Genomic DNA, 15,415 nt, shown 5'->3' on the forward strand with positions numbered 1-15,415 from the left:
CCTGATATTTCGTATCACGGCCGCAGCGTGTGATGTATCCAGTCTCGCAGATTTCATTACTGAGAGAACTTTATTGCGCTGAGGAGAGCGGCGGCTCCTGGGCTGAGGGTGAATCCTGTGTAGATGGTGAATACGGTGGATCGTGTGTTCTTACCTTTTGTTCTGGGAAGTTAATTAAAGCGTTACAATGTATCAGCGCGGAGGAGCGCCACATTTTTTGTGGCCAATTTAATCAGCAGAAGTAAAAAAGAAATGACTGAACCAATCACATTGTATGGAAAGTGGTGGACGAAGAGGCTCCACCCCCCTGGGGCGGAGGGGGCGTCACTCCTAGCACATAGGTGCACATTTACTTACCCGGTCCATTTGTGATCCCGCGGCGCGTTGTCCGACGCTGATTCGGGTCTGCCGCGAGTCACTAACATCCTGCACCCGATATCCTGCCGCTGCTGCACCCAGAGGTCCCCCAGGGTCCACCTTCTTCGCCCCGGTGATCTTGCGACACAAATTATTTTTTAAATTCCGCTGTTTTTCCGAATCCGTCGGGTTGTCCGTCGATTGTCTGGCGCCGATGCAACACAATCTGATCGCGTGCGCCAAAATTCCAGGGCTACTCGCCGCAAATCGGAAATATTTGGGAAACCCGATAAAAGTTCGGCGTCCGGACCCTTAGTAAATGAGCCCCATTGTGTCAGTCTCCACTGCTTCCCCAGCATTCCGCTCATAACCCGGGAATTACCGGAAGGAGACGCTCTATATTCCATTCATCATTCGTCTGACATCAATTACCACTGATACCTGCAGATCCTGCAATACAGATGTATAATCTTCTAAAAGTGTTTCCTCACACTGCTGTGCCCTGTGCACTCCCCTCTGCTAATGATCACCCTGCAGGGAACTGCTCAACATGCTCAAAGGTCTGATTACACACCTCTCCAGGGGCAGTGCCTAAAACTGGCTGCATGTCCACACAGAGCACAGCAGTGTGAGGACACGCCACCAGTGCACTTCCTGCAACTACAATCCTCGAATATAAATCCAAGTATCACAGTCCTGCTGCTACTAACAACATACACAAAGGTCTGTTTACTCATCTCTCCAAGGACAATGCCTAACACTGCCTGCAGAGAGCACAGAGCACAGCAGTGTGAGTACACCCCCCCAATGCACTTGGTGCAGCTACAATCCTGGAATATAAATCGATGTATCACAGTCCTGCTGCTCAGCAGGGTGAGAACTCATTCCCCATGCACTTGCAGAAGTTAGAATCTTAGAATATAAATCCATATATCAAAGTGCTGCTGCTACTTACAACATAAACAAAGCTCTGCTTACTCATGTCAGAGAGCACAGCAGTGTGAGGCCACACCCTCAGTGCACGTGGATAAGATACAATCCTGGAATATAAATCCATAAATTACAAGGTTCCAAAGAGCGGATGGTCCCATATTTGCGGCACATCATAGAGTAGCAGAGTTTCTGTTTCTTACCTGAAGAGGCAGAGGATGATCATGGCTGCGGTCAGAGAGATGAGGGATAAGCTGTGCCCGATGGTGTATCCCGTCTGAATGAGGGCATAGAACGCTTTCTGCCAAGAAAGGAGGATAGAGCTATGTGTCACCATGGTTACAGACAGCAAACCCTAAGTAGTCATGTGTAACTCCAGGTCCTCTTCATCATGTTTACAAAAAAGATACATTGCAATTGTGAGACGCGCTGGACTGTAAGAATACGGCGCCCGTGAGCTGCTCGCAGTCTGTACGATCAGTTTACGTCTGACAAAAACGGGTGTGTGCATGAGGTCTAAGACAATGATAAACTTCACAAGCAGAGATCATAAAGGGAACCCATCAGCAGGTGTCACCATACAGACTGCAGCCAGTGTTATGTATTGTCCCTGGAGAGATGTGTAATCAGACCTCACACTGCTGTGCTCTGTGCTCTCTGCAGCCAGTGTTATGTATTGTCCCTGGAGAGATGTGTAATCAGACCTCACACTGCTGTGCTCTGTGCTCTCTGCAGCCAGTGTTATGTATTGTCCCTGGGGAGATGTGTAATCAGACCTCACACTGCTGTGCTCTGTGCTCTCTGCAGCCAGTGTTATGTATTGTCCCCGGAGAGATGTGTAATCAGACCTCACACTGCTGTGCTCTGTGCTCTCTGCAGCCAGTGTTATGTATTGTCCCTGGAGAGATGTGTAATCAGACCTCACACTGCTGTGCTCTGTGCTCTCTGCAGCCAGTGTTCTGTATTGTCCCTGGAGAGATGTGTAATCAGACCTCACACTGCTGTGCTCTGTGCTCTCTGCAGCCAGTGTTCTGTATTGTCCCTGGAGAGATGTGTAATCAGACCTCACACTGCTGTGCTCTGTGCTCTCTGCAGCCAGTGTTATGTAATGTACCTGGAGAGATGTGTAATCAGACCTCACACTGCTGTGCTCTCTGCAGTCAGTGTTATGTATTCTCCATAGAGATGAATAATCAGACCTCACACTGCTGTGCTCTGTGCTCTCTGCAGCCAGTGTTATGTATTGTCCCTGGAGAGATGTGTGATCAGACCTCACACTGCTGTGCTCTGTGCTCTCTGCAGCCAGTGTTATGTATTGTCCCTGGAGAGATGTGTGATCAGACCTCACACTGCTGTGCTCTGTGCTCTCTGCAGTTAGTGTTATGTATTCTCCATAGAGATGAATAATCAGACCTCACACTTCTGTGCAGAACACTGGTCTGCATGATCACTCCTGCTGACAGGTTCCCTTTAAAGAAACATTGCAGTTTGTCAGGCAGCTCCATGATATGTCTCCACTTGGCAGCTGGCACTGAGAACAAACTTCATGCATCTGGATATCTGGGAATGTTGTGGATAGAGGCAGCTGTGTAGCTGTTTACAGGTGACACATTGTAACGCTGGGCTCAGGGCCAGCTGTGATAAAGATGTGTGTCACAGGGATGAGGAAGAGGACAACCACATGTTATCACTCAGATAAGACGCCGTCTATTAAAATGTAAATAATATACAGTAATATAATCAATTAGATGAGATTACTAAATATTACCGCCATATAGTATCATGTGTAATATATTACTGATAAGACGCTGCATAATAACTGAAAACTGAGAGATAACCCCAGAAATACATATCATCTGGTGCAGTATTTCTTGTACATAGGGGGCAGTATTATAGTAGTTATATTCTTGTACATAGGGGGCAGTATTATAGTAGTTATATTCTTGTACATAGGGGGCAGTATTATAGTAGGTATATTCTTGTACAAAGGGGGCAGTATTATAGTAGTTATATTCCTGTACATAGGGGGCGGTATTATAGTAGTTATATTCCTGTACATAGGGGGCAGTATTATAGTAGTTATATTCTTGTACATAGGGGGCAGTATTATAGTAGTTATATTCCTGTACATAGGGGGCAGTATTATAGTAGTTATATTCCTGTACATAGGGGGCAGTATTATAGTAGTTATATTCTTGTACATAGGGGCAGTATTATAGTAGTTATATTCCTGTACATAGGGGGCAGTATTATAGTAGTTATATTCTTGTACATAGGGGGCAGTAATATAGTAGTTATATTCCTGTACACAGGGGGCAGTATTATAGTAGTTATATTCCTGTACATAGGGGCAGTATTATAGTAGTTATATTCTTGTACATAGAGGGCAGTATTATAGTAGTTATATTCTTGTACATAGGGGGCAGTATTATAGTAGTTATATTCCTGTACATAGGGGGCAGTATTATAGTAGTTATATTCTTGTACATAGGGGGCAGTAATATAGTAGTTATATTCTTGTACATAGAGGGCAGTATTATAGTAGTTATATTCCTGTACATAGGGGGCAGTATTATAGTAGTTATATTCGTGTACATAGGGGGCAGTAATATAGTAGTTATATTCCTGTACATAGGGGGCAGCATTATAGTAGTTATATTCTTGTACATAGAGGGCAGTATTATAGTAGTTATATTCTTGTACATAGGGGGCAATATTATAGTAGTTATATTCCTGTACATAGGGGGCAGTATTATAGTAGTTATATTCCTGTACATAGGGGGCAGTATTATGTTAGTTATATTCTTGTACATAGGAGGCAGTATTATAGTAGTTATATTCCTGTACATAGGGGACAGTATTATAGTAGTTATATTCCTGTACATAGGGGGCAGTATTATGTTAGTTATATTCTTGTACATAGGAGGCAGTATTATAGTAGTTATATTCCTGTACATAGGGGGCAGTATTATAGTAGTTATATTCTTGTACATAGGAGGCAGTATTATAGTAGTTATATTCCTGTACATAGGGGACAGTATTATAGTAGTTATATTCCTGTACATAGGGGGCAGTATTATAGTAGTTATATTCTTGTACATAGGGGCCAGTATTATAGTAGTTATATTCTTGTACATAGGGGGCAGTATTATAGTAGTTATATTCCTGTACATAGGGGGCAGTATTATGTTAGTTATATTCTTGTACATAGGAGGCAGTATTATAGTAGTTATATTCCTGTACATAGGGGACAGTATTATAGTAGTTATATTCCTGTACATAGGGGGCAGTATTATAGTAGTTATATTCTTGTACATAGGGGCCAGTATTATAGTAGTTATATTCTTGTACATAGGGGGCAGTATTATAGTAGTTATATTCCTGTACATAGGGGGCAGTATTATAGTAGTTATATTATTGTACATAGGGGGCAGTATTATAGTAGTTATATTCTTGTACATAGGGGGCAGTATTATAGTAGTTATATTCCTGTACATAGGGGGCAATATTATAGTAGCTATATTCCTGTACATAGGGGGCAGTATTATAGTAGTTATATTCCTGTACATAGGGGGCAGTATTATAGTAGTTATATTCTTGTACATAGGGGCCAGTATTATAGTAGTTATATTCTTGTACATAGGGGGCAGTATTATAGTAGTTATATTCCTGTACATAGGGGGCAGTATTATAGTAGTTATATTCTTGTACATAGGAGGCAGTATTATAGTAGTTATATTCCTGTACATAGGGGGCAGTATTATGTTAGTTATATTCTTGTACATAGGAGGCAGTATTATAGTAGTTATATTCCTGTACATAGGGGACAGTATTATAGTAGTTATATTCCTGTACATAGGGGGCAGTATTATAGTAGTTATATTCTTGTACATAGGGGCCAGTATTATAGTAGTTATATTCTTGTACATAGGGGGCAGTATTATAGTAGTTATATTCCTGTACATAGGGGGCAGTATTATAGTAGTTATATTATTGTACATAGGGGGCAGTATTATAGTAGTTATATTCTTGTACATAGGGGGCAGTATTATAGTAGTTATATTCCTGTACATAGGGGGCAATATTATAGTAGTTATATTCCTGTACATAGGGGGCAGTATTATAGTAGTTATATTCCTGTACATAGGGGGCAGTATTATGTTAGTTATATTCTTGTACATAGGAGGCAGTATTATAGTAGTTATATTCCTGTACATAGGGGACAGTATTATAGTAGTTATATTCTTGTACATAGGTGGCAGTATTATAGTAGTTATATTCTTGTACATAGGGGGCAGTATTATAGTAGTTATAGTCCTGTACATAGGAGGCAGTATTATAGTAGTTATATTCTTGTACATAGGGGGCAGTATTATAGTAGTTATATTCCTGTACATAGGGGGCAGTATTATAGTAGTTATATTCTTGTACATAGGGGGCAGTATTATAGTAGTTATATTCCTGTACATAGGGGGCAGTATTATAGTAGTTATATTCTTGTACATAGGGGGCAGTAATATAGTAGTTATATTCTTGTACATAGAGGGCAGTATTATAGTAGTTATATTCCTGTACATAGGGGGCAGTATTATAGTAGTTATATTCGTGTACATAGGGGGCAGTAATATAGTAGTTATATTCCTGTACATAGGGGGCAGCATTATAGTAGTTATATTCTTGTACATAGAGGGCAGTATTATAGTAGTTATATTCTTGTACATAGGGGGCAGTATTATAGTAGTTATATTCCTGTACATAGGGGGCAATATTATAGTAGTTATATTCCTGTACATAGGGGGCAGTATTATAGTAGTTATATTCCTGTACATAGGGGGCAGTATTATGTTAGTTATATTCTTGTACATAGGAGGCAGTATTATAGTAGTTATATTCCTGTACATAGGGGACAGTATTATAGTAGTTATATTCCTGTACATAGGGGGCAGTATTATGTTAGTTATATTCTTGTACATAGGAGGCAGTATTATAGTAGTTATATTCCTGTACATAGGGGGCAGTATTATAGTAGTTATATTCTTGTACATAGGAGGCAGTATTATAGTAGTTATATTCCTGTACATAGGGGACAGTATTATAGTAGTTATATTCCTGTACATAGGGGGCAGTATTATAGTAGTTATATTCTTGTACATAGGGGCCAGTATTATAGTAGTTATATTCTTGTACATAGGGGGCAGTATTATAGTAGTTATATTCCTGTACATAGGGGGCAGTATTATGTTAGTTATATTCTTGTACATAGGAGGCAGTATTATAGTAGTTATATTCCTGTACATAGGGGACAGTATTATAGTAGTTATATTCCTGTACATAGGGGGCAGTATTATAGTAGTTATATTCTTGTATATAGGGGCCAGTATTATAGTAGTTATATTCTTGTACATAGGGGGCAGTATTATAGTAGTTATATTCCTGTACATAGGGGGCAGTATTATAGTAGTTATATTATTGTACATAGGGGGCAGTATTATAGTAGTTATATTCTTGTACATAGGGGGCAGTATTATAGTAGTTATATTCCTGTACATAGGGGGCAATATTATAGTAGCTATATTCCTGTACATAGGGGGCAGTATTATAGTAGTTATATTCCTGTACATAGGGGGCAGTATTATAGTAGTTATATTATTGTACATAGGGGGCAGTATTATAGTAGTTATATTCTTGTACATAGGGGGCAGTATTATAGTAGTTATATTCCTGTACATAGGGGGCAATATTATAGTAGTTATATTCCTGTACATAGGGGGCAGTATTATAGTAGTTATATTCCTGTACATAGGGGGCAGTATTATGTTAGTTATATTCTTGTACATAGGAGGCAGTATTATAGTAGTTATATTCCTGTACATAGGGGACAGTATTATAGTAGTTATATTCTTGTACATAGGTGGCAGTATTATAGTAGTTATATTCTTGTACATAGGGGGCAGTATTATAGTAGTTATAGTCCTGTACATAGGAGGCAGTATTATAGTAGTTATATTCTTGTACATAGGGGGCAGTATTATAGTAGTTATATTCCTGTACATAGGGGGCAGTATTATAGTAGTTATATTCTTGTACATAGGGGGCAGTATTATAGTAGTTATATTCCTGTACATAGGGGGCAGTATTATAGTAGTTATATTCTTGTACATAGGGGGCAGTATTATAGTAGTTATATTCCTGTACATAGGGGGCAGTATTATAGTAGTTATATTCTTGTACATAGAGGGCAGTATTATAGTTGTTATATTCCTGTACATAGGGGCCAGTATTATAGTAGTTATATTCTTGTACATAGGGGGCAGTATTATAGTAGTTATATTCCTGTACATAGGGGGCAGTATTATAGTAGTTATATTCTTGTACATAGGGGGCAGTATTATAGTAGTTATATCCTTGTACATAGGGGGCAGTATTATAGTAGTTATATTCCTGTACATAGGGGGCAGTATTATAGTAGTTATATTCCTGTACATAGGGGGCAGTATTATAGTAGTTATATTCTTGTACATAGGGGGCAGTATTATAGTAGTTATATTCTTGTACATAGGGGGCAGTATTATAGTAGTTATATTCTTGTACATAGGGGGCAGTATTATAGTAGTTATATTCCTGTACATCGGGGGCAGTATTATAGTAGTTATATTCTTGTACATAGGGGGCAGTATTATAGTAGTTATATTCCTGTACATCGGGGGCAGTATTATAGTAGTTATATACTAGGTGATATCCTGTAATAATGTATCTCTCTATGAATCCTGGTATTTCCTCCTGTATTGTTCCTATTCTGTGTCTCCTGGTGACATCACTGGATTTCGGGTCTCGCTGTGTCCCCACGTTCTCTATGAGTCACTCCTATGTTATTGCTGGATGTAATGTGACATTTGTTGCGACTCTCCTATAAATTTCGATAACTGCCTCTTTTTGCTGTCATTTGCCTCCTCTCTTCCCTGGTCGCTGCTTCATCCTTCCCCTGTGATTGCTATCATCAGATTTGCGCTCCCCTTCCCCCCTCTGATTCACCCGGCGCCCATCAATATTAGGCAGCGGATCACATCTTGGAGGGTGCTGACATTTAGGAGTGCGGTGACTAATGCCACTTCATTCTGCTTTTCATAAAAATGTTTGTAGTGTTGGGGAGAACAAGGTGCGAGCGGCGGATGAGACAAGTAAACTGCTGGAGCTGCGTCACCGGTAGCCGACCGCCATCACTTATCGCGGATCGTAGGCTCCGAGCAGACGTCAGCTATGTGAGCACAATACTGATCGTGTGGGCATGGATATGTCTAGATAGTTTACGGGATATGAAGGATACTTGTGCAGTATTTGGCGTAGTCGTAGTCGTCCTCCAGCACAATGCAAATTTTTTTTTATTTTACCTGGGTGCTTAAAATAGGCAGTGGCTTAAGGCGCCATCAATCCAGAAGACATCAGTCCTTATATCCATATCTACCAATAATCCCATCCGCCCTCCTATGGACACCTGTCCTTATATTTGTACCCCTCCCCCTCCATAATAATATAGAAGGTCTCCAATGATTATATAAATCCCGACCTTCTTCTACTTTGTATCACTAAAGTTGCCCATATCCAAGAATCTTTGTGGACTTAGCAGGACACTACTAGATTTTTGGTGCTGTCCCGCTGTCCCGAGCAGTTGGTGGTTTGTCCCGCATCCTCCGGAACAAGAAGAGTGGGCACTCTAGGGGGCGTGGATTGGGGAGGGGTAAGAGGTGTACTTCAATAAACTTAACGATTTTGCAGACTTCTGAAGTTACGCCGCAGCCTGTGCTCCGCGGGGGAGTGGCTTGCTCTGCAGTGGGTGGGTTTAGTTTGTCTCCCAGTAGAAGAGAGGGGGTGTGACATTTATATATCGAAAAGTCTTGCCATACCTGATCCGTTCGTGAGTCATTGCCAAAGAATTCACAGGCCACGAAGTAGGATGGAAACATTTCGGACCACCCCTCGCTCGTGCACTGCTTGGAGACATTCCCTGAAAAACAGAAGTTACAAGTCATGCAGATTATAAAACTCTGGAGATACAATGTTTATTATTTGTTATATCTTTAAATAATCTTAAAGGGTAACTCCACTTATATTAGCATTAAACGGAATCTACCAAGAAAATCCAAATATTAAATGATAGAGAAATAATTGTACAAAAATAAAAGGAAAATTGTTCAGATATTGTATATTATAATCTCCTTATTATATAACGGTGAGAAATTATATGACACAAGATTTATTACAACGAAGAGGATTTCATTAAGTAACAAGAATTGAAGGAAAAAGATTGAACAAGTATTAGACGAAACCTTCCCCCGTGGTGATAAATGACCAGCGACGACCGAAAAATCTGCGACCAGACGGAAAAACTCCGGACACATCATCAAGAAGTAATTATAGGATTCCATTCACACTGCGGGTACAGCGCCCGGTACCTCCTCCTGTCACATGGTGTCATTACAGCCGCACCAAGGACTGACAGTACAGAGGACACAACCCATAATCCTGTATAGTGACCACAAGTAACACCGAAATATACAAGAGCATCACAAGGGTCTGAATCTACAATGGAAAAACTATCCAGAGCTGCACTCACTATTCTGCTGCTGGTGCAGTCACTGTACATACATGACATTACATATCCTGTACTGATCCTGAGTTACATCCTGTAAATCTTTTATTTTATATATAAAAATGAAAAACATAACAATCATAAACATAAATCAAGCCATAACTTCTGGCAAAATAAAACAATAATAATAATAACAAAACAATAATACAAACTAAAAGAGTCTTACGAAAATCTCCTGGCCCAGCCACACACACACCACACAATCAGCATTATAAAACAAAACCTTCACCCAATCCCACCACCTAATTTTTTTTTTTTTTTATAATTTTTAATATATTTTTTTTTTTCTTTCTATATAATTTTTTATAATATTTTTTTTTTTTTTTTTTAATAAATAACTAATGAATACACAAAAAAAAGAGATAAACATGAAATAAAAACATTAAATATAACTAACTAAATCCCACGCCCATCACCCTCCCACCCAGACACTGGTCTAACGTCCAAAGTCTGCGCTATATAGTCCAGACCAGTGCCCAGGATCGGATAGTCCAAGTCCCGTCCACCCCCCTCCCAACCTAACACCCTAACATCGACACCCCAAAACCAACAAACCTACAAGAACTATAACTACATATAACTATATACACACTGTACACAAGATACAAACACATTAAACAAATCAACATATAACAAATCCAAACCACATAAAGCCCAGGTTCGGCGCCTGCAAGCCCCTACATCACTATAACCTCAGGACACAAAACAAAAATCTACAGTGTCAGCTTCAGCCCAACACCAGGAGCGGAGATGACAGACTAAGGGACACTAAAGGAGAACCCCCTCCAAAGAAGAGAGGCCCTCCCCGTGTCCCAACCCCTCATACTCCAGAGAGGGCACCTTCACCAGGGGGGAGAGGACAGACTAAGGGACACTAAGGAGAGAGGTCCTCCCCGTGCCCAGCCTCTCATACTCCAGAGAGCGCACCTTCACCAGGTCACCCAGAATGTTCCTAACCACCTCATCCACCGGGAGGATTTTACGCTGCGTCGAAACTAAACACCGTGCGTTCCACATGTGGTACCTGACCACTAGACTGACTAGGAATAACGTGCAGCGGTCCCGGCCACCCAGGCCTCTGAATGCTCCATAGGCCCACTCCGCATAGGAGAGACCGGCCAACCCGGGCCAATGGATGGAAGCGCCCACCCGGTTGTACACCTCTGTGTTAAAGGGGCACTGAAGCAGGAAGTGGTCCATGCTCTCCAGCAGGCCACCGCACTCCTCCCGGGGACAACCCCTTTCCTCAGAGCTCCTACACTTCAGATTGTCCCTCACACACAGCTTTCCATGGAAGCAGCGCCAAGTCACGTCCCAAAACTTCAAGGGGATCCGGATAGAATTCAATAAACTCAAACCCACCCCAAGATCCCGACTTGGGCAATCCCTGAGGGCCAGAGGCTTCTGGAAATGGGTCAACAGAACCCTTTTGTCAAGGAGTTTCCTCGACATGGTCCTGATCTCCCACATTCCCAGACCCCACCGGCGAATCACCTTCAGAACCGGGGTAGCGTAAGCCGGAAGATGCCCATGCGGTGTACGGAGATCCTTCACTTGCCCTCCTGTCTCCCATTCCTGGAAGAAAGGCCGAAACCATCCCCTGCAGGAGTATACCCACGGAGGAGCCCTCTCTTTCCAGAGGATGGCGATATTGATCTTAAGAAAGGTATTCACTAGGAACACCACAGGGTTGACCATACACAACCCTCCTTGTCTCCTCGTGCGGTAAGTAACCTCCCTCTTGATTAGGTTCAGCCTATTCCCCCATAACAGCTGGAAGAACAGACTGTACACCCGAGTCCAGAGGGGTTCTGGCAACATGCACACACTGCCCAGATATATCAGCAATGGGAGCAGGTAGGTTTTGATCAGATTAACCCTTTCTCTGAGGGTCAAAGACCAACCCTTCCACTGGTCCACCTTCTGAGCGGCGATCTTAAGCCTGCCGTCCCAGTTTTGCATGGGGTAATCCCCCTGGCCAAATTCGATGCCAAGAACTTTGGCAGAGTCTTGGGGCCCTGGAAGAGTGTCCGGGAGATCAAAGCCTGGACCTCCCTCTCCCAGCCAGAGACTCTCACACTTATCCCGGTTGATCTTGGACCCAGAAGCCTCTGAGTAGCGGTCAACCTCTGACATCACCCATTGCGCCTCCCCTCTCGAGGACACAAAAACAGTGACGTCATCGGCGTACGCTACCACCCTTAGAGTGGCTTCCGGTGCTGCCCGGTCCATCCCGACTCCCACTAACGGCCCACGATCAACCCTCCTAAGGAATGGGTCAATCGCAAACACGTATAAAAGTGGGCTCAGAGGACAACCCTGGCGAACACCAGACCCAACCTCAAAAGAGCGGCCAATCCAACCGTTCACAAGCGGGAAACTCTCTGCCCCTGCGTACAAAACTTTTAGCCAATTGACAAACCCACCCGGCAGGCCATACCTCAGAAGGACAGACCAGAGGTACTCGTGGTTAACCCGATCAAACGCTTTTGCCTGATCCAAGGACAGCAAGTACCCCTTCCAGTTACCAGCCCTGCCCTGCTCCACTGCCTCCCGGACACAAAGCACAGCACTAAATGTACTGCGGCCTGGAACAGAGCAGTGCTGGGTCCCCGAAAGGAGCCGGGGCGCAAACTGCACCAGCCGATTAAACAGCACCTTTGCCAAAACCTTTCTGTCCGTATTGAGAAGCGCTATGGGCCGCCAGTTCTCAATACGAGATCGGTCCTTACCCTTTGACAGGATGATCAGGGCTGACCTCCTCATTGACTTCGGCAGAGCGCCCGAGGAAAGACACTCATTGAATACCTCAGTCAAGAGGGGAACCAAGGCGCCCTTCAATCGCCCGGCTGACTTCCTCTTCCCTAATCATCTCTGTCAAAACATCAAGAGACGGGTCTACTCCTGGCTCAGGGACAGTTTCAGCCAGGAAAGCCGACATCACATCCCAATCTAGATCCTTCCTGCCCAAGAGGTGCGAGTAGAAGGATCTGACAACCTCCAGAATCCCTGATCTGGACCTTTTCAGGGATCCCGTACTGTCAACCAGTCCTGTGACAACTTTACCATTCACTGACATCTTGCAGTTTCTGTAAGGGTCGGGCGAGCGGTATTTCCCGTAATCCCTCTCAAAAACCAAAGATGCGTGTCTATCGTACTGACACCTCTTCAGCAAGGATTTCACTCTGGAGATGTCCTCACGACTACCTCCAGTCGAGACGAGATGCTCGAGTTTCCTCCTCAGGCCCTGATACAGGCGGTACCTGTCCAGGCTCCTGAGGCTCGAGAGCTGGCGGAAGAATCTCGCCACCCTTTTCTTGAGCATCTCCCACCACTCTGACTTACTGCTACAAAGGCCCAGCAATGGTACCTGGCTCTGAAGAAAGTCCTCAAAGGATTGTCTGATCTCCGCTTCTTCCAGGAGAGACGAATTGAGCTTCCAGTAGCCTCTTCCCATCCGGGGGGTCTCTGTAACATTCAGAGAAAACAAAATTAAACAGTGGTCGGAGAACTCCACCTCAACAACGGACACTGCTGAAGAAATGGCTTCCTCCTTTAAATAAAACCTGTCTATTCTAGACCTGCAGCTACCCCTATAATAGGTGAACCCCGCGTGGCCTGGGGTGTGCCGGATGTGGACATCCACCAGGCGGGCCTTACTAGCTATGCTATTAAGAGCGACGCTATCATAAGTCAGCTTGTCTCTGGTACCTCCCCTATCCTGGGACCTCGTGACAGCATTGAAGTCCCCTCCAAAGACCACCTGCCGACTTGTAAAAAGGTAGGGCTTGATCCTCATAAAGAGACACTTCCTGTCCCACTTGGACTGGGGACCATAGATGTTAATAAGACGAAGTTCTTGTCCCTTCATGAGGACATCCAGGATCAGGCACCTCCCCATTTCTAACTCAATAACTCGTCGGCATTCTACCGGTGCGGTAAAAAGGACCGCCACTCCGCTATACGGCTCGGCCGCAAGAGACCAATAGGAAGGCCCGTGTCTCCATTCCCTCTTAGCTTTAAACACGGCCGCCAAATCTGGCAGCCTGGTCTCCTGCAAAAATAAAATGTCGGCTTCAACGCGGCCGAGAAAATCAAAGGCCGCAAATCTAGCCGCATCAGACTTAATGCTGGCGACATTAATGGACGCCAGAGTCAACGGAGTGGGTGCCGCCATCATGAGTGATTAAGTTAGACGGCTTTTTTCTTACTACCTCCCTTCCCTCTACTGTCCTCTGAGGATGATCCCTTTTCCCTTTTCCCTTCAGAATTGGGGCAACTTCTTTTTAAGGAAATTGAGGTGTCCATGTTATTACTGGCCCCCAAGGACCCACCCGGACCACCCTCTCCTTCGTCCTTGTCTCCTGACTCTGAGTCAGTCTCCCACTCTGAGGACCCGGCTTCCCCAGAGGATAGAGACTCGGCGCCCCCTGCAGGCTGCTCCGCCGCCACCTCCAGAACCCCACCCTCAGCCTCTCCTTCCGAGGAGGCGATCTCATCGAGGGTGAGGAACTGGTTGGAAAGCTCAACCAGAGGGGAGGAAGTTTTCCCTTCCTTAGGTACCTTAGATACGCCGCGTTTTTTCTTTTTCTGCTTGCGCTTATTTTCTAGCCAAATCCTGTTATCCTCATCCATACTCTCATAATGGGAGGACGTGGAGGACATGGCACCTTTCTCGTGCTCCATCCTCCTGACCTCCTCATCCAACTCATCATCCCTCAGGGCCTCAGTAGCAAGACCAGCCTCTGAGGAAGGACCAAGGGTCACCCCAGCAGACTGAGGCTTCCCCAGTTCTCTCCCTTTTTGTCTGGCTTCAAGCCGCCTCAACTGAGAAGGTGACTTATTCTTACTTTTCTTCACAGGCCCCTCAGCTCCTCCACCTCTGCTGGTACCTTCCCCAGCAGAAGCAACCTCATGGCTCTCCTCCACTGGGGTCACAACCGCATTGGCAAAGGAGCGAGGACAACGGCTGAAAGGGTGACCGAGCTCACCACACAGGTTACACCTAATGTCCTTACAGGATGCAGCGAGATGACCTAGCCCACCACACAAAGCGCACTTCTGCACTTGGCAGCTGGCGCTAAAGTGTGTGGGGTCACCGCACCTGTGACAGACCTTCGGCTGCCCCTGGTAGAAAATCAGGATTCTGTCCCGCCCAAGAAAGGCTGAAGAGGGAATGTGGGCGACTGTGCCGCCTGAACACTTCAACTTCATCATGAAGGTCCAGGCTCCAGACCAAATGCCAAATTCATCACGGTTTTTCTGCGGTACCTGTACAACCTCACCATAACGGCTGAGCCACGTCATGATGTCCATGCAAGAAAGTGACTCGTTACGGGTCAAAACGGTCACCTTCTTGACTGTGTTTTGGCGAGACACTGCTTGCACAGCAAAGTCTCGCCATGCGGGCTCGTTCTTTGCCAGCTCATAATTCGACCAGAAGAGCTCTAAGCCCTCCGGCCGAACAAAGCTGACATCAAA

General features: G+C 44.2%; 1 protein-coding gene across 2 annotated transcripts in view; it reads right to left on the reverse strand.

The window, feature by feature from the left end:
* VIPR1 (vasoactive intestinal peptide receptor 1) overlaps window positions 1-15,415 on the reverse strand; it is a 206,725-nt gene that overhangs the window by 60,315 nt on the left and 130,995 nt on the right. For both annotated transcript variants that reach the window (XM_072154434.1, XM_072154433.1), the window contains exons 4-5: window positions 9,189-9,289; window positions 1,491-1,588 (exon numbers count right to left, since the gene is read on the reverse strand). In XM_072154434.1, the coding sequence (XP_072010535.1) occupies window positions 1,491-1,588; window positions 9,189-9,289 (199 nt within the window). The remainder of the gene's footprint in view (window positions 1-1,490; window positions 1,589-9,188; window positions 9,290-15,415) is intronic.

Source organism: Engystomops pustulosus, chromosome 5 (genome assembly GCF_040894005.1).
Source record: "Engystomops pustulosus chromosome 5, aEngPut4.maternal, whole genome shotgun sequence".
Taxonomy (NCBI): domain Eukaryota; kingdom Metazoa; phylum Chordata; class Amphibia; order Anura; family Leptodactylidae; genus Engystomops; species Engystomops pustulosus.